Source organism: Labrus mixtus, chromosome 11 (assembly GCF_963584025.1).
Source record: "Labrus mixtus chromosome 11, fLabMix1.1, whole genome shotgun sequence".
Taxonomy (NCBI): Eukaryota; Metazoa; Chordata; class Actinopteri; order Labriformes; family Labridae; genus Labrus; species Labrus mixtus.
In genome coordinates, this window is record NC_083622.1 from 21,266,413 (window position 1) to 21,288,584 (window position 22,172).

Below are 22,172 nucleotides of genomic sequence, written 5' to 3' on the forward strand. Positions count from 1 at the left end.
AAGAAGTTCCCATAATTCTGTCAGTTCGCAGGAAGAGATCTTTGCATTCTTTTGTCTTTTCATGGTGAAAAAATACAAGTGAGTATGCAGTACTCTGACAATCACTCCAAAGGATGTTCACATTAAAAAACACATGTGCACTGAATTATTTCTGTCTGTTTTAGGGCTCGCATTGCAGAACTTCAAAGTCAGGATGGCAAGTAAGAATGTTTGGAAATAACCTTTATTTATTGTGCCACTCTGATAGCTTATCAAGTTATGTAATATCCCTCTTTTGTTCATAATCTTATTTTCTTAATCATTTAGCGTGTGGAACCGGCTGTCCAGGCTGTCACACAGGTGAGATGAAACTTAAAGCCTGTGTTCCTTCTGCATCTGGTGCATTTTGCACATTGTAAAATTGGCAGATTACTGTTAATTAAGTACGTTTTTATCAGTGATTGTATTTATGTGTTGTTTAATCTGTGAAATCTTCCAATGGCCCAGGACCATCTCGATCCGAACAAAGGCAAGATAATGTTTATTTTGGACTCTTTTTACAAGTGCAGAAGCATCTCTAGTGACTAATTCAGTAAATTCCCTTTACTTACTTATTTTTATTCCTATTCAAATTTGCATGGTTTCTGTTCTCCTTTTTTTGCAGAAGGTCAATTTGGAGCAGATTTTCGAGGTATGAGTTTTGCAAGATTTTCATCAACATTTGGTTTTCACAGTAAAACCTCCTTGTTGATTTCACAGTTACATCTAAATTAAACTTTGAGAATTCATCTTTGTCAAACTGAAACTAACACGCGCCTATTTTACACGTTAAAATGTTAGTGCTACTTTTTCTTTTGTGAACAGGAGGAGGCCTCAAGTGGACATGGTGAATCAGATGTAAGGTTTTTTTTTCATTACTGCTACTCCTGTTTTGTTTTTACAATTCTATACATCCAAGCTGTTTTTATCTTATTGTTGTAGAGCACTTTGTGACCTGTTTAAGTCATTTCTATTATCAGAATTATTATAGCGTTTTCAAGTTGAAAAACTTATAACTGTTTATTTTCCTCAACTGTGAAATGACATCAAATTTAAACCACAGGCCAGGTGATGTGAATTCAAAATCCTCCTGCTCCAACCAGAAAGTCTCTAAGCCTCGTTTCCTGTCCCCCAAAAGGTGCTTCTCCTTAACCTTGCTTGTGAATAATATGTTATACATTTAATAAAGTTGTAGAACACTATCTTATTCTTTTCTATCTTCTTCTTGTTGCTAATGGAACTCAGCCAGCGGAAATCGTGCAACGACAAGGTAACAACATCTCCATAATTACTGCCAACACCACACAGGGCCTTCACTCAACATCTGTGATAACACTGATCTTACTCTCTTACAGGGCTTTGACGATGGTGACGATTACATGAACACTGAAGATCTCGACGTCTATGGAAATGTGTGAAATATAGCCTCCTAAGAATGATCAAAAACACACAAACAATCCTCATCATGCTCATAATCATGTTTTTTTAGATGGTTGTTTTATTATGCATGGTCAGCAATGTTGAATGCTGTCACTGATGATTTTATTGTTTTAATTGGAATGTATTGGTCTGTATTTTGTATGATTTCTGTACAATTTCATTTTTACATGCTGTAATGATTCATGATGCCTTCTGCGTCCTGTAAATATGTCACTTCGGTTAGCTAGTGTTTGGTAAGACTTGCTGTCATCGCAGGTCGTGGCACACACTGTGCCATAGTGAGAATCAGTTAGGAAAAATCAAAACCAAAGGAAAAAAATGAAGCCAACAAGTATGAACAAGAATTTAATTGAATAAAGTCCTTTTTGGAAAAAAAGTTGTTTATCCATTTTTTTTATCCACTAAGAGTTAAAAAGATATAAGATATATTCAGATTGAAGATGCTTGCATATTATCTTGTTAAAGATAAGGTTGATGCTATCCACTTAGCATAACTTCCTTTGGGCCAAAGGTAACAAAGCCTTCAAACTGACCCCTCACTAACGAATGCTCCTGTGAGAAGAGCTTTTAGCTGGTTATGAAAAAGATTTGAATCAATATTGATAACTCTTTATGAGCTATAAAGCAAATGAGAACATCAGCAACAAGATTATTTATTTTTGACGATGACATTTAATGTTGATGTCGCTAAGAATACCCTCGAGAAGCTGTTGATGTTGTTAATACTGATAACAAATAAAACAATCTGTGCATTGCTTTTGTGCACTGCCTGTCAGCACCCGTATCTTATCTGACTTTAAGCTGTTTGTTAGTACTAAACTTAGTGTTGTTTCCTCTAGATGAATTGTGGGGTAAGTGATAAACAGCATACTGCAGAATCAGCCTTATTTTTTTCTTTTCTATTTGACTAGATTGTCATGTCTCTCACTTGTCCTGTACTGTCCTGCATCACTAAATAAATACAAAGAAATGCTAACACTTTTTTTCCGGTTTCCACCAAAGTCCTCTTATATTTTAAAACATATGCACGCAGGCAAATGTAGAAAAGATATTCTGTATGTCATGCACATAAATAACAGAACAACTCCTTACTTCCTTTTTCTTAACACTGCTTATACCGTCACCAACACGTCTGTTTTCTCACCCACACAGAGATACAGAGATACACAAGACTCTTGATTGAGTGAAAGATTTCACTGTTAAACGAAACATAACAATTCAATAGTTTCTCACAGGAGCTGTAAGTGAATTAGTATCAAATTACCTAAAGGTAGGGGACTCAAATGTAGAGTCAGAGTTAGATATGTCATGTGACTAAACTCTGTTTAGATTAAATGCATGTAGCTAGCTAATACCATTATATGCCACTAATGCCAGTAACCTTAGCCAACCAAAGAGAAAAAACATTACTATAGTTAAAATATGTGTTTATAATGTTGCGCAAAGGTTTTAGAAATGCTGGACGATATAGATTTTATTAATTTTTTTAAATTAAGCTTCTAGTCTCTCTAGGCGCTCAGGAAACAGTTTGAATCCGTCTCCAACGGACATTATTCAGCGCCGCCGTGCGCCAATTGATCATGTAAAGGCCTAATCTAAACCACTTTCTTTCACGAGATTCCGAATTAAGGTCAGTTTATGCTGAACGATATAGATTTTTTTTTTTTTTTTTAATGAAGTTTCTAGTCTCAATGCTAAGCCAAACTAAGCTAATCGTTCAGACATGAGATCAGTATCAGTAATCTAGTGTCAAAGTATTTCTTAGCATATATATAATCCTGCTTCAAAATATTTATATACAATATGGGTGCATTGGATATTTTCAGTTAATGGACAAAAATGAAATGAAGAATTAGCTTGTTTGTTTTTTACAAAATGGTTCAAAATCCTTCATAGAGAGTAGGATCTGTATCCTCTTTGTGGTAGGTGTCTTGAACACTCCACCCATAATTTAGGGGGAAGGGACTTTAAGATGATGTGCTGTTAAAGACGTAAGACTTGTTTAAGCTGGTACATCTTTCACATCATTAAACTCTGGAGGTAAGTTACCCTTACTTTTAAGAAAAGAGCATAAAAGAACTTTCAATTTTTGGTTGCTTCTCAAGTTGGGGTCACTACTGTTATTGTTAGTTTTCATTGTTGCCTAAATACTGAAATAATCAACAAATCTATCAGTTGTGACACTGTAATTTTTGAGTAAAAATAGGAGAACAGACTTTCAGATTTTTGTTAGAAATCAAAGACCATAACAGGAAACCGCTATGCATAGTATATATATATATATATATATATATATATATATATACTGTATATCACTATATATATTTGATCTAAAAAAAAAACATGATTACATTTCATGCGGTCTACTTACAATCTTAGTAACTTAGTTGACACTGTTTAAGAGTGAAATCAGGATTTTGTGAGAACAGAAAAATCCATAACATTATGAAAATGATATTTATTTAGGCGAGATAGGTTTTCTTGTTAATGTTAGACCTTTGTTCTGCTTTCTTCTTCACCGCACTGCCACACCTGCAAACTGACTGGCCTGAATTAAGATCATTTGAATTTTTGTTTCTGCTGTTTCTTATTTCTTGTAGAAATAAAGATACCATGGTTTGATGAAGACAGTTTTAAGGTTTGTTTTTGATGTAATCTTTTTTGTTTGCACTTTAGCAAAATTTCTAAACAATTTGGTGATGTAATCTATATAATATATTTGTTACCTTCAACTCTTCTTTTATTTCTGCCAACTTTAAGCCAGTCATATTAAAAGTATAGGCTTCACTGGTTAGTCTTTGAAAATAAGTACATTATTTTGGATATCTGGAAGAGGATATTTTTGTGTATGTTAAGTATGTCTCGATTTGTATGTGTGTTTCTTTCTCAGTTCCTGAAAACCAGTTCTGGTTGAATAGGCAGAACAAATGTGTGTGTTTTTTTGAAGAGATACTCCACCAGAATGATTACAGCAAAACAACCAGATTGAGGCTAATTTGTGCAAGACCTGGTTTAGATTTTTGTAAAATTAAAGTTGATCTTTTAATTGCTATAGTTTAAAAATCCAAATATTTGATTTCTTAAAAGTCAAAGAGCTTATTTCTCTAGGAGAATCTTTAGGAGAATCAGGAGAATGAGGTAAATGGAGAAAGACTGACAATATCTAGTTTTTGTTGTTGTTGTTGTTGTTGTTGTTGTTGTTGTTGTTTTCTCTCTGGTTGGCTTAGATTACTGATATATTGTGTTATTAGCTGAATACCTGCATTGAGCCGGGTGCAGACTGTACGATTTTGGGCTGTGTAGACGAAGGATCATAAATTGTGGCAATGTCTGGTTGTGGCTCCAAATAAAAACTTTGCTCTGTGAGAGAGGATCAAAGAAGATCAATCTACCGGTCTTGCGACCAAAGATAGCCTGCGACAAAAATCTGACAGAAAATTCAGAGGTGTCAGAAATTTAGGAGGATCATCTCATCCGGTGAACGCCTCTACGATCTATGTCATCTACTAACCAATAGAAATGAAGCATGAAATGACACACAAATCAGTATGACCACACAGCTACCAGAGCTGTAAAAAGCCTATTCTAACAATAACGGGACTTCTCAATCTCTCTTTGTAACACTGGCATCCCAATTTGGCCTCTTTTACCTCTCCATGACCGTGTCCACATTTTTTCTATTCCTACTCTTTTTGTTCTATGCATATGAACGCCACTATGGCCAGAGCTTACTTTCTGCTGACCGTCATGGCAACCTCAGCTCGATCAGGTTGATGCACACAAAGGATGCAATGACGATGCTTGTTTATTTGCCTAACAGCCTATGATTAACTATGTATCTCATTGCACAGTGTACATGCATGTCGTACACAACATTATGTGATAAATGTCACACAGTTGGGTGTTGCAAGAAACTTAAAAGATTACAAAATCGGAACAGTCTGTAGGAGGCTTTTAATAGAGTTAAGTCCCTGCCACATCATACCCTGTCTCTATATTGACTTAAGGTAATTTCATTTAATTTACGAGTGCTGTGGGGTAAGTTTTTGAATTGTGTTTATTTGGCGACCCCTGTGGACATAGCAGTACCTCTTTTCTTTTGGCTGTTTTTTTTTTCCCTTTTCTGCTCTTTAGAGGTCAAATGTTTCACTAATTATTGGCATTATCTTGCCTCTAATGGTCTCATTTGCTTCCGTAGCTCACAAAGAGTAATTAATCTGAATTTCAGTCTGTATCATAACCTTAGACTGTAAGTATTAATAGACAAAGCCCTAAGTCTCATCACCGGGTGACGGTCACCCATTTGTTACTACAGGGGGCTCTGGGGGCTCTGGAGGCTCATCGGCGGCAGCCTCAGTGCTGGAGATCGTGTCTCAACCTAGCTTTCAGTCAATCCAATGACAGGCTGAGAGCTGGAGCTGAGGCGGGTAGCCTCTTGACAAACTGTAACATCCTGTATGCCTGTCAATCAGTCAGCCATGCGTCTTATCTTTCCATAACTTGTATCCTTTATCAAATAAAAACAGATGTGTTATTAAAAATTAACCTCCAGTACAGTGTGTGCCCATGAGGACAATAACTTATCAGACCAATATTGGTTTTTTTTATACCAGACTGTACACATGATCGTTTCTGCTATGAAAATATGGGCATGTTTGAATGGGGTGTGTATGTGATCCAGGACCGGGGCTCTTGGAGCCAGCCTCAAGCTGAGACTCGATCAATCTTTATTTATTTTATTTATGTTCTTTGTATAGCGCCAATTCATAACAGTGTTTTATACTTTACCTAACAAATATCCAATACACCAGTGTTATCTCGAGACAGACGATGACCTGCAGGATTTTTAACTTCCACATTTGCTTAATTTTTCAACACAGATTGCCGCTTGATCACAACCAGCTATAGACTCCTCACAGGGGCTTTAAGGGAATCAAGTAGGATTTTGCTTGAATTTCCTGAAGCATTAAAACAACAGGATAGATATGACATTGAACTTTGTTTATTGAGGAAATACTTATTAGAGATACATCTAATACATATGAATTTAAAAATCCCAAGATGTGCTCTGTTTAGAAAATTTGATGCATCATAAAAAGTTTCTCTCACATTTATTTTAGGTTTGAGGCAAAATTCTTAAGATGTCTCCGCTAAGCCGTTGTCTCCTGAGCTTCTGTGTTCTAGGTATTTAGCACTAATCTTTTTTTTGATAAACACACATACATACAATCCACAATCTGCAATCTTTTTAGTTGTTACAGTTCAAATTATCTTTTTGTTTGCTGGCCCTCTTGCAGGACACTTTTACAACATTTCCAGGGCTTGGCATGTAAAGATGCCGAGTAACATCAGAGGAATTTTGGGTTCCTGCCTCGTCATCCCCTGTAGCTTTGACTACTTTGAGAATCCGCCTCGCAGACCAGACCGTGTGGTTTGGTACCAGTATGTGAACCGGGGATATCCTTTGGTTTGTGACAACTGGTACCAGAATGACGTCATTGACATCTTCAAAAGGAAAACACGTGTATTAACTTCTACATTCGACAAGAAATGCAGTCTTGAAATCTACCCAGTAATGTGGTCTCACCACAGACAGAAGATCTACCCCTGGGTAGATCCGGAGAATGTCGGAAAAAGCACCTATCGGTTTTATGATACAACTGTAACAATTGAAGTAGTGGGTAGGTTCTCACTGTAAGCTTTAAAAGATACATTTTAAAAGGAAGCATGTTCATTTATAATTTTTCACTTTTCTATTGTGCAGACGAGGCAGACAAACCGGAGATCATGATCTTTGGAAGCATGAAGGTTGGACAGTCAGTGACAGTGCAATGCACAGTTTATCACACCTGTCCTACTCGTCCACCCACTCTGAGTCTCAACATCCCTCTGCTGAACCATTATCTTTCTCCTGGCACATTGTCTGACGGCACATCCAAGACCACATTAACAACCACACTGAACATAGAAAGTGACCGTCAGACTGTGGAGTGCTCTGTGCGATACATTAGGGACCTGACTGCTACAGCCTCTAAAACCTTAAATGCACAATGTGTGTGGCAATGAAACCAAAAATAAAACCACCTTTTCTGTTATGTCTTACCTAAGAATTCTAACATTTACTTTCTGTATCCCAGGCTCCTTTTCACCCTTGACCATCCAGTCTACATCAGAGGAATTGAATGAGGGACAGGCTAGCAAAATAACCTGCACAGCCTCATACACATGCAAACATCAAATCCCAACTCTCACATGGAACTACGGAAACATGCCGGCCTCATCTGACACCCACACCCATGGACCTGCTCAGTGGAGGACTGTATCCACGCTGACCTTCACAGCATCATCCAAAGACCATGGAAGATCTCTGACATGTTATGCACGATCCACTGAGGGACAGTGGCAGGAAGCGAGCATCACCTTAAGTGTAAAGAGTGAGGAGAAATGATCATTATTTATTTTTCAACCATGCTGTTGGCCTTCAGAATTAAAGCTGTCACATTGCAGAAGATCAATAATAATAGAAATTTTAACTTTTTGGAAAACCTCTGTCAGTGGTGCAATTATTTTTCTTCTTAGTAGGTTATTACATTTTTAAAAATCAATGATAATCCACCCTGGAGAGGTTGCCAGCCAAATCACAGGGTCTCCAAAATAACATGTCTCATCAAAATAAAAGGTTTTCCCAGTGCTTACTTGTATTTGACAATAACTCCCATTTTGTTCTGTTAATGTTTCATAACTTTTCTTGAATTTTATTTTGTGAAATTCCATATTCTTTATCTCTAACCTAGAAAAAAAAATCAAAATCAAATAATGGAAGTAAAGCTTTGAATGTATTTTGACATTTATGTGGCTATGGTTGATGTAATTTTATATTATATTATATGATGATGGATCACATAACTAAAAGCAGCATGAATGTTTAATCTAGTAGTTAAAAAACACAGAGAATTACACACGGACTTCCCAGTATCCCTTCTAGTTTTATTCCTTTTTACTCCATTTCTGGCCATCAATACTGTTTGATGTATTCACTGCATTCATAGTTCCACAAAAGACTTTGCCTCATTTCAAAGACACAGAAGCCTTTCCTTTAAATGTTTTGTTTTCATTAACAGGAAACATGCACTCTCGTGGTTGGTCCCTCACTACCCCTGAGAGGATCACAGCCATGAGGGGGTCATGTATCATCATTCCTTGCAGATTCACCTACAGTTCCTCTCAGCCTGCTGACCTCCGAGTTATCTGGTATTTGTCACAGAGAAATAGTTACCCACCTGTGTTTGACCAAAGAAAAGATGTTATCAGTAAGTTTAGTGGAAGAACCAGCTTGATTGGATCTGTGAGAGAGAGGAATTGTAGTCTAAAGATCGATAGGCTGGAGATGTCCCACAACCAGGACAGACTTTACCCATGGGTAGACCAGAACCCTATCACCTCCTACCACACCCTGGGGTTCTCGTTTGATGACAAAACCACTGAAATTATTGTTTTAGGTAAGTATTTGGATACATTAATTCTTCCTTTTTGCCATTCAATAAAAAAAAAAAACTCCTATAGTGACAAAGCTTTGTTTGTACAGATCATGCAGAGAAACCGCAGCTAAACATCATCGGTATTCCTCGGGTGGGAGAGCAGAGCAGAGTGTCCTGCAGTGTGCGCCACGCATGTATCTCTGCTCCCCCCAAACTCACTCTGAACAATATACCTGGACAAAACGTGATCGTAGACACGCAAGTTTCAGATGGTGTTTGGGAAAGAAAGGTGGAACGAATTTGGACTGTGAAAGAAGAGGACCAGAGTGTGACGTGTACTGTTAGCTATCGTGGTGGTCAGGAAGCTACGAGTGACATCAAGCTGAATGTCGAATGTGAGAACGATATGAGATTATATGTTTTGAATCATACTGAGAATACTCCTGTACAGATGTAACCCTCTATATTATCTTTTGATTAGGTCCTCACAACAGCATTTCAATGATCAAGCGTCCTGGCAATGAAACAGAGGGTGTGGCACAGAGTGTCATTTGTTCTGTTTCCTACAAGTGTAAGAAAAATACCCCAACCATCATGTGGAACTACAAAGACATGCAGAGCTCCTTACAAACCAACAAAATCTCCAGTGACACTTATAAAACAGTGTCAAATCTAACCTTTATTGGCTCTCTGAAGGATGACAATAACTCTTTGACCTGCACTGCTCATTTTGTTAAGGGGTTAGGGGAGACTTCAGCCTCTGCAAACATTCATATAAAAAGTGAGTTACTACATGTCATACACAATAAACTTGTTCACACTTCTACAAAACTCCTAAAAACTCCTGAAGTTGAGCTGCATGTGTGAACGCAAAAGCTCAATTTTTAACCTGGACTTTAGCTAGAGTTTCTCCCAGCCCCCTTAGAGGAATTAAACTGCAGCACTATGTTCTTCTCCGCTCTTTTGTTGATTTTGCGATTCTTTCAAATTACACATAACACCGATTTAAAAGCAAAAATTCTCATTATAGTGTCGTAGCTGAAGCTGTTGCAGAGTTACAACAGACAGGGTTAGTCTCCTGTGAGGTGAGGTGCATATGTGAACAACAACCAAATCAGGAGTGGCTCATTAGACGGTAAAGGAAAGTTTAGTACGCTTGCTGGCGTACACCACTCCCATAATAAAGCTTTGGCAGTTAGCTTAGCATATTATGAGCCTTATCCCGGTTTTGATTCAGGATATGATGTTGACATGCACACAGGGAAATCTGGTTCTTCACGCACCAGCGCAGAGAGATGCTGTTTGTTTGTTTTTATTCATTTGCACAGGTGTAGCAGGCTGATTCCAGTCTTTGTGCTAAGCTAATCAAACATTATTTGCTAGTGGTTTAGCTTTGCATTTAACAGTCAAATATGAAAGTAGAATCCATCTACTCGTGCAACTATGAAAGCAATTATTAGAATTGTAAATATTTAGCCTAAATGTCAAAGTTAGATGAAGATTTGATTGTTTTGTAGCATCGACACTTACTGGGATTTCATTTACAGAATATGAGCGACCAGTTGAAGAAATGGATCCAGATGAAGATGGCGGTGGGTTTTCTTCTTTTTTTTGTCAAATTCAACTTTGTTATTTCTACAGCCTTCCTGTGAAAACATCATGGTTTCTCTCTTTCCAGCGTCGCATGTTCTGGCTGCTGACGTCCCATTCCGATTCTACGCCCTGACCCGCTCATGTGTGGTGATTCCCTGTAGCTTCCAGTACCAGGGGGATGTTCCCGTCACACGCGGCATCTGGATTAAAAAAACAGGGGGAGTTGTCTTCCATAATGGTCGCAGTCTTGTGTTGGACCATTTCAAGGACCGAACCAGAATATTAGGGGATCTGAGTGAGGGAAACTGCTCTCTGGAGATCGATGACATCAAGCCTTTTGACAACGGGCCCTTCTGTTTCCGAGCAGAGATAGGAAATGTCAAATACAAATTCAACAACAGCTGCGTATTTATTGTGATGAAAGGTCTAGTGTTAATACTTTCTATTCAGCTCATTTATTTGTATCAAATCATTCCGGCCTGTCATCTAAGGTTTTATTCTTTGTTTTACACGCACAGCTTCCCCAGAAAAAACAGTCATGACTCCAGTTCCAGCAGAAGTTGATGCCGGTTCAACGATAACTGTCTCATGTTCAGTGAAGCACACATGTCCGTCACATCCTCCCTTGTTCTCATGGAGTGTCCCTGACATCACAAATAAGGTCACGCACGCAATGACACAGCAGGGTATCTGGGAGACGACCTCTACCATCACTTTCATGGCTGCAGGGAGAGACGGAGTCAAAAGCCTAACATGTACTGCCATCTCCTGGCGGGGCAATCAACAGGCCAGCACAGTGGAGCTGACTGTGAAGGGTAGGAGCCCAAAACCATTTGCATGTGTCAGCTGTTATATCTTACTGAGTTGTGTATTTTCCTTAATTCATTTGCACACATGTCAAATGTTCCAACATCTCCAGGATCAATGATGTACCAGTTGAGAGCCTCTCTCCCAGTAGTGATTCCAGTCTCAGCTCTGGTGTTGATTTTAATCATAATAGCTACAGTGTTTGGAGTCATCATCTGCAGGAGAAGGTATAGGAAAAATCAATGCTATAGAATGTATTTTTCTTGGGTAAGACAATGTCAAAGTTAACATTAATAAGGTTCTAATGAAAATACATTCTAACCAACAGGAAGCACTCTGATGACCAGCTGAGACCGCCACCTCGACCTGAGAGAAGGTGTGACATTATTTTTTATTTCAGATTTCAGTCTGCTTCTACTGAAAAGCAACATAAATCTCTATCTCTGCTTTTACAATTTTCATTGGAGATCACTATGGGGTCGAATATCCAGGTAAGCCTTTTTTTGAATGGCTGAAGAGCCAGATTCTCGTGTTGTCCTGTGAAATAAAATCACTAATCTGCCACGATCTTTGTACAGCTTGTTAACCTTGTTTTACTTAATAATAAACTGCCCAAATGCTCAGGAGACATCATGAAGGCCTCGATAGACCAGCAAGACCAGCGACACGGTTTGTCAGCAATCTGCTTCTTAAGCACAGTGGAAAAATTAATAGACTTACACAGACAGCTGTAGTTAACACTTTATTTTCCATACAGGAGGTCAATTTGGAGCCGATTCTCTCGGTAGGTTCACCAAAAAGTAGCCTTTATATTTATTTGAATGATCAGATTAAGTGCCTCATGTTTGGACTGCTATAATTCCAGGAGAGAAAAGGATGAGCGTGTCGGATGGCAAAACGAGAGGAACCCTAGGTAGATGTTGAACAAAGTTGATGACTTTAGATTTGACCACTCACACGCTTTCTGTTTAAGTTGTCAAAACGTCTGTTTTTTTTGTTTGAATTGATTCTAGGAAGTCATTTTGGAGCCGATTTTCAAGGTACCATATTTGATAACTTTCTGTGGGGGAAAACATATCAGACATTTTTTGAAAATATCAATTGAGTAAAATAACCATTTCCCTTACAGACAACAAAGGGAAACTTCAAACTTCAGTGTCCAATTTGTGTAAGTGTTGATACAGTTTTTTCAATACATTACACACCTCTGATGATAAACACAGCCAAAACCTGATACTGTGTGATCCTGTCCTCCTCTTACAGAAACAACACATCCACTGTTAAATGTGACACTCAAATCTTCAAACAGCGCTTTCCATCCCCAGAGAAGTGAGTTTTACTCTCACAACCACCTGTACTAAAGTGACTTTCTATGTGTTTCATGTAGTTGCACATGAAGTAACTGCTTCTTTTTTTATGTTTCATTTGTGATCTAGTAACAGGAGAGCTTAACTCGCTGTAACGCCTGAAGTTGATCTCTGATGATTAGAGCAAAGCAACATCTTCCCAGGCTGAGAAATGAAGTCAACATGATGATGACGTGAAAAAAACTGCACTTCCTTTGAGGGGCCACTTGAGGCTTGCTCCAAAAAGAGGAAAATGTTGTGAACTGTCTCTCAATGTGAAAACACTTACATGCTGTCAGTGCACAAGGACAGACATGGAATAAGCCTTAATCGTGCTCCATCTAAACACACTCTAACCACATTATGTTTGTGGGTGTTCTCATTTTGACAAAAAACTTATAGATTTGTTTCTGTCTTAATGCAATATGGACAAAGAACCTTCAAAACACACCTTCAACAAATGTCACCCCACAGAAACTCTTTGTAAGAATGGAGACATTTTGTGATCCACTTGTCAGCTGAGGACCCTTGTTCAAAAATCTAAAATAGTTTAATATTCATAAAATAAATGTGCGCCAGGTTTGCTCATTTGTGTTTCAGTGAAGAATGAATCTCCTAAATAGTGTCTCTGCCAAAAGTCAAGTTCACAGTTACTCTACCAGTCTTGTCTGCTCTTGGCACTGATTTCTTTAAGCCCACTCTAGGTCAATGTACTAAACATTACTAAGGTCCATCGCATTGGCAAGTACATACCCTTCTAAAAATCGTATTTCTTTAAAAGGTCCCAAAAACCACCTTATCAGTCAGAACTACTTAGTTAATTGTAGAAGATTCTGTGTTCATGTTAGCAATGTTGTTCATTTTTACTTTTGTTATATGTTCTTTTTGTTATATGTTCCTGATTTAATTCTTGTTTTTATATTAATATTATGTTAATTCTATCTTGTTTTATTTTGTTTCTTTTACCTGTTTTTGTCTACTTTTGTCCATGAATGAATAAGTCCTTTTCATTTGATCTTTAGGGAGGTCCTAATAAGCATGCAGAAATCCCCCTAGACTTTTCAAAATGTAATCTGACCATCCCAACAAAAATGCGAACATTATAATCTCTCTTTATACTTGTTTAATTTTTTGTTTGATACAGTGATATTTGTAACTATTTCTGCTGTAAAGTCTTAATCTAAAACTGTATTTAAATAGGCCTAAGTGAACACAGAATTCATCGCACTGCTGAGGACTAAATAAAAACTAGTGTCTTCTGATTATTTTTGACTCTCAGTTCCTGTTAATAACAGGTGCCGACGCTTTTACTTTTACTTCTGTATTTGCTATTATTGTTGGAAAACCACATTTCAACAGTGGAAACTAAAGTAACTTAAGTGCATTAACAAATCTGGGACTTTGTCCAAAATCACATTTGGTGCCCTAATTCTGATTGAGCATTGTCATACCCTATAGTCCACTGTATCCCACACTGCATTGTGAAAAGTAGTGTGTACAACTTTATCCAAGCATCATATACCATGATGCATTGCAATTCAAATCTTTTTGCCAGCGGAAAGCGACTTTTGACTGCTCCCAGGCAGACTAGAGGAGCGACCAGCGTGAACACACAACACATAAACAACAAATAAAATCATATATACAGTATCGGGGCATTTTTACTGAAATCTTGAAGCTGTTCTAATAAAGATTAAAGGATTAACGGAGTAACGTTAGTTTTTTCTAATGATGATGCAGGCATGAGACCATATTATCTAGGGTCTGTAGGCTAAGAACAAATAAATTAGCTTTGGTGCGAAAATATGTGATTAATTATTCAGTATTTCATTTTTATTTATTTTTCAAAAGGTTTTAAGTAAATACTGTCAGTACAATATTATTTAGAAACTCATGCCGTTATGCCAGCGGTAAGCTGTGCGTTTTAGTTGTGCGACATCAATGACGTCACTGCAGGCAAGTAATTGTTTTTTAATTGTGCTGAATGAGTGCAATATATACAGTAGTCCACACTACATTGAATTCCCTATATAGCGAGTAGGGAGTGAATGAGTGTGTGATTTCGTACACAACCTGAAAGTGGTCTCTTTGCTGCTGATCGACCGATTCAAAGTATATTTTATACTCATTTTTATTAGGACAACTATTTTCAGTATTTCGACAGCTTAAAAACGGAGAATCTCTGGAATCAGCAAATACAGAAGGAGGAACCTGATTTCTTTTTTGTGCACCTTAATCTCTATTCACTGTATACTATTCCATTAATTAATATTAGATATAAGTATTGTAAATGGTTACATTTCAGCAACACATGAACATTTCTTCATTTCAAACCAGACCTTTAATAAATTGAGAACATTCAAAGAAAACACCGAAACACAGAATTTTAGGAAAACGGTTTGTTTATCTTTTTAACAATAACATCTTAATATTTCTGATTAGAAAAAAAACTGTAAATATTATCATATTATTCAGAAAACCAATATCTTTTTTAACAATATCTTTTTGTCATTAAAGAGAAACAACAGAGGGGTGTTTTGTTGACAGATATTCAGTGAAAAACAAAAATGATTATGCCACCACCAAAAAAGAGATAATAAGTCAGTTGTAATGTATTTAAGCACACAATTAAAGATCCAAGCCCTACTTAATGCTTAACTTTGAACTCTCTCACTCCTTAATTGAAAGAATAAAAGAGGCAGAGTTGAGGGGAGAAATGAAAAGTGTTTGGCTGTGTCGTACTGTTTTTTAACACAACATGACAGAAGTGAGCAGTGGCACCAGCACCAGCAGCAGCTGGAGACCGGCTCTTAAGGTGCTGGCGCTGTTGCAGAGGTCGCCCTGACAGCAGCTCACGTCTACTCCCAAGTGTTCTATCATCTTTGGATGACTTGTGCAAATCTGCTTGGAGGCACAGCCCTTACTGAACACCGGTGTATCTCCTATTTCCACTGACAAAATGAAAACAGTGTTAGTGTGCAACCTTTGATTCATCATACCTCCTACAATTACTTCATAACCTGAGCAGAGGAAATATGAGGATCAGAAATGTTTGAATTCAGGACTGTTACCTGACGCTGAGATGCAGTGGTCCTCAGCCCCCTGGCAGTTTACAGTGGAAGTGCACTTGGTTCCAATGCAACCAAAACACTTCCTACCGTTGGGGCCGGATGTGCTGGGAGCTACAAATAAAAACAAACTGGCTGATTAAACTTTGATGCCTTTGAAAGACAGAAAATGCCCTCCCTCTGTTTTCTCTCTCTCTCTCTGTCTGTCTGTCTGTCTCTCTCTCTCTCTCTCTCTCTCTCTCTCTCTCTCTCTCTCTCTCTCTCTCTCTCTCTCTCTCTCTCTCTCTCTCTCTCACACACACACACACAAACACACACCAGTAACATTTTGCTTTGCGCAGCATCTCCACTGTGGCATTTGGGTGTTTCATGCCCTTGGGCTTCTAAATAGCAGTTGGTGGTCGAGGGAAATGTTTTTTTCCTCACTCGTCTGGGAATTTGAGTTTTGTATCTCTGACCATGTCGGCTTCTAAATTAAGGTCACAGATTCTGATATAGTATTGGCATAGCAACCTACAACACTCATATTTACAATATAAGGCAGGCACATGAATTCAAAAAATTTATTTCTTAAATCATTCTTCAGACTTGTTTTTTGACAAAACTTTAACATTTAGAAAAAGAAAAAGCTAACAATGATTCCAGCAGTCATTTGAAAGGAGTATTTTCTACATTCATTTGTTTTTTCACCAGTATTTTAAAGCTCCTGTAGGGAGTTTGTAACTGGTTATGGAGCGGACTGACTTTAATATTGATTGATTTATGAGCTACAAAAGCAAAGAGGCCATGAGCAACAAGAATGGTTATAAGTTTATAGGTATTTGTCGATGCTTGAAACTGCTGTCAGGGGGTAGATGTCAGACGAAGTGACCAACAGCACGCTGCAGAATCAGCCTTTGTATTCTATTTTTTTAAAATACATTTTTCAAGGCAAAGATACTGGATAAAAGAAAACCTTTGACAATTAAAAGAAAGCAGGTTTTTTTCCCCCTTTTGTTTCAAATACTACTCACTCATGTTCTGGACCGGATCAGCAAAGAGATAAGAGGAGAGTGACTAATGTTTAAAACAAAAGGGGAATAAAATAATCTTGCTTTCTTTGCCACGATCAGCATAAACTAAAAGTTCCTCACAGGAGCTTTCAATATGAAAAATAGCTTCAGTGCAAAGAGAAAAAAATAGCAATAGACAAAGGAAGTAATTACCTGGGGCAAACTCAGTGTTGCAGAGCTCAGTGGTGCAACACTTGCTGGTGATTACAGTCCTGCTGCCATCATAGCTGACCGAGCCTTCAATACACTGATCAGCAGAGAAACATGACTTCATGTTGCTTTCAGTCTGTAAAATACCTGTTGAAAAAGGCTTTGTTAATATTGCAGGGATTAAAGCAAAAAATATTTTGACAAAAAAAACCAAAAACTATAAAACAAGTAACAAATAACCAATTTGAATTGGTGTTTTCCATCTAAGGAATAAAACTGACACATTTTTCTTTCTTAAAAACTCATGATCTAGGGTGACAGACATGACCTTGCATCTTTTTAACAAATGTGACCTACAGTCAAGTGTATTGTAAGCCTATATAAATTAACAGTCACAGCAGGTGTAAAATAAGTTAAGGGAGTCTTGGGGGATTCTCCCTAAAAGGAAAAATTTAGCTATTAAAATTAAGCCTCATTTTGCTGTCAGTGCTACATCTGGAGCTAATCCCACTTGAGTAACACACATTTTATTTAATTATTTACATAGGCCTACATATATCTGAATACCTTGTGAATTCCCAGGGCATAAAATGAAGATATTTTGACAAATAATGTGTTCATCCTATTTTGCCTTATAAATCTGAATCTGAGAAGTAACTAGCAAACAAACTAAAATGTTCTATAGATTCAGTGGAGTAAGAAGTATTATTTGTCACAATTAGTATTAATTTAGTCAAAGTGAAAGAAACAGCAAATAGAAAGCATCTTTAAATGTGTAATGTACTGTAGCCTACGTTATAACTTTCACCCACTCAGTCGTGTGTAACAAAGTAAACTAGTGATAGCTTGTTGAGCTAATATGACATGTAAGAATTGTGTTGTCAAACGGTATAGTTTAAAAGTGATTCATGTTGCGTTGCTTTGTAAGGTAGGGGGTAATGTGTATCAACTGTTGTCTTGACTGTGTCCGGTAGCGGAGCACTCCATGACTGCCTGCCCTGTCTGCAGGTAATAAAACTGGACTGATGATACACTTCCTCATACGGAATATCGTTCTCCGGTATTTCACTTTGGTCAGGTAAATAAAGTTGTGCACTAAAGCCAAAAATCCAAGCACGGATTATCAACCGGGCCGATTTGACCAGTGCCTGGGAGCCTCCAACCACAAGGGTACTCCAAAACCTCACCAACCAACCTTTGCCTTTTTTAATTTTTTTATTCTTGTTTTTTCTCTATGGCAGTATGTTATAGCGTGAAAATTCTGTATTATTGGAAATAGAGTGTTAACCTTTCCTGCTTCTGCGTTCCAACCATGGTCAGAGCGCACAGGGTAGACTTATTGGTCTGCTCCAGGGCTGAAGTTGTAACACTCAAGCACTTTTACTGAGGAGCAGCAAAAGCAGACACAGAGAGTCTGGCTTGTTTCTTGAGGAGTCGGGCCTTTTATTGCTACACACATAGCTCAAACTGTACATACACTTCAGATAGGGTACTGACTCCTTTTTCTGCTCTGACACAGCTCCGGCATCAACAACGCCACTCTTGCACACAACGACCAAACACACACACTCGCCTCCATTCCTTGACAAGATTCTTGCTGAGACTGTAACATCGTCTGGCGGGAATGACAGAAAGAGCTGGGTATCGTCAGCATAGCAGTGGTATGAGAAGCCATGAGAGTGGATTATTGAACCAAGTGAGCTTGTGTATATTGAGAAGAGAAGGGGACCAAGCACTGACCCTTGGGGCACCCCTGTGGATAAACTGTGCACTTTGGACACCTCTCCCTTCCACAACACTCTAAAAGATCGCCTGAAGAGGTAGGACATGAACCAGCAGAGGGCAGATCCTGAGATGTCAAGTTCAGAGCATGGTTAGGAGGATTTGTGTCAAAGGCAGCAGACAGGTCTAGCAGTAATAGAACTGAGGACTGACCCGCAGCTCAGGCAGCTCTAGCAGCTCGTAGTGATTCTGTTACTGACAGTACACCTTTAGCAAATAATGAAACTTGGATCCCCCCAGAAAACACTGTCACACTAGCTGCTCTTTCTGTTGACACAATGGTGCCAACGTCAGAGGTGCGAACACTGTGTCAACAGAAAGTGTTTTGGTAAGTACATATATTATTAATTGCTAAAGGCAGAACAATGTGAATCGCTGTTGGTGTGTGTGTGTGTGTGTGTGTGTGTGTGTGTGTGTGTGTGTGTGTGTGTGTGTGTGTGTGTGTGCACGCTCTCTTTGCCTGTGTGATTGATGTAAGAATCTGAATCATAGAACAGAATAGGTGGATGTGGGTATGTGCTTGCATACATGCTGAGCTATACACTGTAAACTAATGCTATGGTTGTCACCCACTAAAGTTTTGATGCAATCATGTGATGTAAATCCTGAGTGATAATATTTACATGTGTATGTGATCATAGGCTTTAGCCTGTTCGTGTAAATCCTGTAAACTACAGGTGTTTCCATCAGATAAAATACAAAAAAATGAACAGCAACTTGGACTATTGGATTGCAAATGTATTGGGGGGGTAGGGGGGATACCTGGTCCTCAGCTGCAGCGAGGACCAGGTATCTCTCATTTCAGGATTGTAACCAAAAGGTTTCTTTTTTTGTTTCTAACTCTATTTTGTTGATTTAAAAAACAAAAAATGCTTTTAGTTCATCTGTTGAATTAGGCTGCATTGAGCCCAACCACTGACAATAATGTCAGGTTAAACTCATTGAAAGCTATTGTAAGAGTGAAAATTGGATATGCAAATAAGTTAGAAACATATGTTTATTATGTTCTTTCTTTATGCAGATACTTTAGTATGTTCTTAAATGATTGCTATAATTTTGGTTACAAGTGTTTACAGTAATGTTAATATCCTGTTATTAGGTAGGCCACCTAAATGTGTTGTGGAATGTACCATGCATCGGAGAAGCTGACTAAAGTTATGAGAAAGACCCAGAACGTGTTTGGACTGATTTATTCCTTCACATACACCCACGTCGCTTACACTATTATATTATATTGTAGAGTTTGTGGCTAGAGGCCTCTCAGGCCTCTGTATTCTTAATCCGTGCAAGTCTGGACATGACGGGCGGTGCACGCTGATGTTCGCTACCACAAGCCTAGCCTACTATACGCCGAGCAGACTTCACGTAGCAGCTAAAAGTTCTGACTGTATATTTGAAATGTCACACAAACGCGAAACTACACTTGTGTTACAGAATAAAAGCCTGACATTAGGCTACTAACCATTATTCTGCTCGACTTTTGTTTTTGTCTGATTGACACTGACTTTATTGCAATTGTGAAATTGACGGAAATCCATCATAACGACGGAGAACTTTAATCCTGTGACATTGTCATAAAAGTAGTTTTATAATAAAAACAATGCAAAAAAAAACATACCTGCGATATACCGCATCCTCAGTGCTCCACACTGTTGTCCCTGAATAGGACATTCTATCACCTCGTCAGTGCAGTGTCCCAGGATCCCAGGCACACACTCATAACACTTCAGAGTGTAGGCTAAAAAACACACAAGTCAGAGACAAAAAAATCTAAGAGAGATGAACACAAAAATATTTACACCCTAACTCTGGAGTAAATTTGTCCAAATTAGAACTGCCCCTAAACGAGGATTATACAGCAAACAGTACAAACTGCAGGGACTAGTAACTATGTAACACAATAACAGCAAAACAAAGATACAACCCCCTTTCCTAGAAGATTAAACTGTTGAAAAAGCAGAAAATAGAACAAAACACTTACCTTCATGCAGAAGCGTAACCCCAAATACCAGTACAAGGAGATTCATTGTGTGATGGTTGGATACAAGTGAGTTGTATTTTCATCAATCTCACCTATAAGTAGCCCTCATGAGGAGGCGTCTTCTTCAGCCTCAGACCACGCCTTCATTTTCTGTCTCCATGTCTGTCTCTTGGTGCCAGCCACAGCTGGTGGCTATTCAGAAAATAGTTCTGTTTCTAGTGAAATTCTTCAGCCTTTTGGTTACATTTTCTTGCTGTGCTTTCTCATTGGTGGATTAATGCCAGAGGTGGGACAAAATCATTGCTTTGCAAGTCACAAGTAAGTCTCAAGTCTTTGGTCTCAAGTCCCAAGTCAAGTCCCAAGTAAAGACAGGCAAGTCTCAAGTCGAGTCAAAAGTCCTAACCTTTGAATTTCGAGTCCTAAACAAGTCATTAGCTCTCTTCACCTAATTAAATGCCATTTTAACAGAGTAATAATTTGTTACAGTTACACAAATCATGATTGCTTATATGATTTTATTTAGCTTACTTCTTAAAATAAAAAATAACAGTACCAGTGTGACTGACTCTGTTTTGTTTATTTTTCTTAATTCTGTTTTTTCCATTTTTATTTGACTGAATTCTGTGTTTAATGGTATGTTCCATTAGATCAGATCACTGATTTGGGTCATTTTATTAGATCATGTCAGGAAATTGAGACATTTTTAAATATAAATTAACTCGCCTTTATTTATTTTTAAAAAGGTGGTATGCCTAGTGCCCAGGCCACCCTTGCTCCCTTTTTTTTTTACAGTGTTTGTGAAGACGTTCCCAGACTACAGCAGGCTGTGAGATAACAGCCTACCAATTTTAATGTGCTGATTGTTGATAAATACAGTATGCAGACACGCTGAGAGAGAACGGGAAAAGTCGATCGTAGATATTAAGGTCCATACAGATCACGGACTGTGTTGCGCTGAAAGTAAATAGGTGCGCGCGATGGCTGGCGTTCTGGTGTGTGCGTGCGCGTGCGCGCGTGTGTGTGTATGTGTCAGCTCGCGCCTGCAACATGTAAACAGAAGAGGAGCAGCAGCGAGAAGCTGCAGGTACACCAAACGCGCGTAAAACTCCTCATATATTTTATAAAAACACTTGGTATAAAAACGTAGGGTTTTTAAATAAATCACACCCACATTGAGGCAAATCCCACGATATTCTGTTCACAGTTAATTATGTTTTCATTGTAAAACTCCGTGATTCCGTCCGTGTTTTGCGCATCGCGGAAATTATATATGGGACCTAAAATAACATTAAAACCTCAAGTATTTTCGAGTCATTAGGCTCAAGCCCAAGTGAAGTCATTGGTGTTGAAGTCCAAGTCAAGATTTCAAGGAACTCTCTTTTAAAGGCCAAAATGCCTTTAATCTGATGGTCTGGTCGGGGATTTCAGACCTGGTATTGGCAATGTGTCCTGAGTGG

General features: G+C 38.2%; 2 protein-coding genes and 3 long non-coding RNA genes across 6 annotated transcripts; 4 read left to right on the forward strand and 1 right to left on the reverse strand.

Moving 5' to 3' along the window:
• Positions 1 to 36: 36 nt before the first annotated feature.
• Positions 37 to 340, forward strand: LOC132984143 (uncharacterized). The gene is made up of 3 exons (XR_009674903.1): positions 37 to 78; positions 165 to 200; positions 307 to 340. It is a non-coding gene; the product is annotated as an uncharacterized LOC132984143 (long non-coding RNA).
• Positions 341 to 590: 250 nt separating this feature from the next.
• LOC132984144 (uncharacterized) lies at positions 591 to 2,434 on the forward strand. The gene is made up of 5 exons (XR_009674904.1): positions 591 to 670; positions 844 to 876; positions 1,082 to 1,156; positions 1,264 to 1,288; positions 1,374 to 2,434. It is a non-coding gene; the product is annotated as an uncharacterized LOC132984144 (long non-coding RNA).
• A 1,444-nt stretch (positions 2,435 to 3,878) lies between these two features.
• LOC132984145 (uncharacterized) lies at positions 3,879 to 13,947 on the forward strand. Of its 2 annotated transcripts, XM_061050831.1 has the most exons (20): positions 3,879 to 4,096; positions 6,339 to 6,385; positions 6,577 to 6,642; positions 6,756 to 7,139; positions 7,223 to 7,510; positions 7,596 to 7,892; positions 8,580 to 8,957; positions 9,044 to 9,331; positions 9,418 to 9,717; positions 10,484 to 10,528; positions 10,615 to 10,953; positions 11,048 to 11,344; positions 11,449 to 11,563; positions 11,665 to 11,712; positions 11,964 to 12,005; positions 12,202 to 12,249; positions 12,350 to 12,376; positions 12,466 to 12,504; positions 12,600 to 12,665; positions 12,773 to 13,947. In XM_061050831.1, the coding sequence occupies exons 3-20, from the start codon at positions 6,600 to 6,602 to the stop codon at positions 12,786 to 12,788; spliced, it is 3,060 nt and encodes a 1,019-aa protein (XP_060906814.1). In that variant the 5' UTR covers positions 3,879 to 4,096; positions 6,339 to 6,385; positions 6,577 to 6,599; the 3' UTR covers positions 12,789 to 13,947. The 2 variants fall into 2 exon arrangements, with proteins under 2 accessions (XP_060906814.1, XP_060906815.1); XM_061050832.1 differs by lacking the exons at positions 12,350 to 12,376; positions 12,466 to 12,504; positions 12,600 to 12,665; positions 12,773 to 13,947 and having other exon boundaries at positions 11,964 to 12,009; positions 12,125 to 12,229.
• A 1,119-nt stretch (positions 13,948 to 15,066) lies between these two features.
• On the reverse strand, positions 15,067 to 20,805 carry LOC132984146 (phospholipase A2 inhibitor gamma subunit B-like). The gene is made up of 5 exons (XM_061050833.1): positions 20,716 to 20,805; positions 20,353 to 20,472; positions 16,956 to 17,099; positions 15,754 to 15,864; positions 15,067 to 15,633 (listed from the first exon to the last, which is right to left on the reverse strand). The coding sequence occupies exons 1-5, from the start codon at positions 20,759 to 20,761 to the stop codon at positions 15,431 to 15,433; spliced, it is 624 nt and encodes a 207-aa protein (XP_060906816.1). The 5' UTR covers positions 20,762 to 20,805; the 3' UTR covers positions 15,067 to 15,430.
• Positions 20,806 to 21,275: 470 nt separating this feature from the next.
• Positions 21,276 to 22,039, forward strand: LOC132984147 (uncharacterized). Its single transcript, XR_009674905.1, has 2 exons — positions 21,276 to 21,520; positions 21,800 to 22,039. It is a non-coding gene; the product is annotated as an uncharacterized LOC132984147 (long non-coding RNA).
• The last annotated feature ends 133 nt before the right edge of the window (positions 22,040 to 22,172 follow it).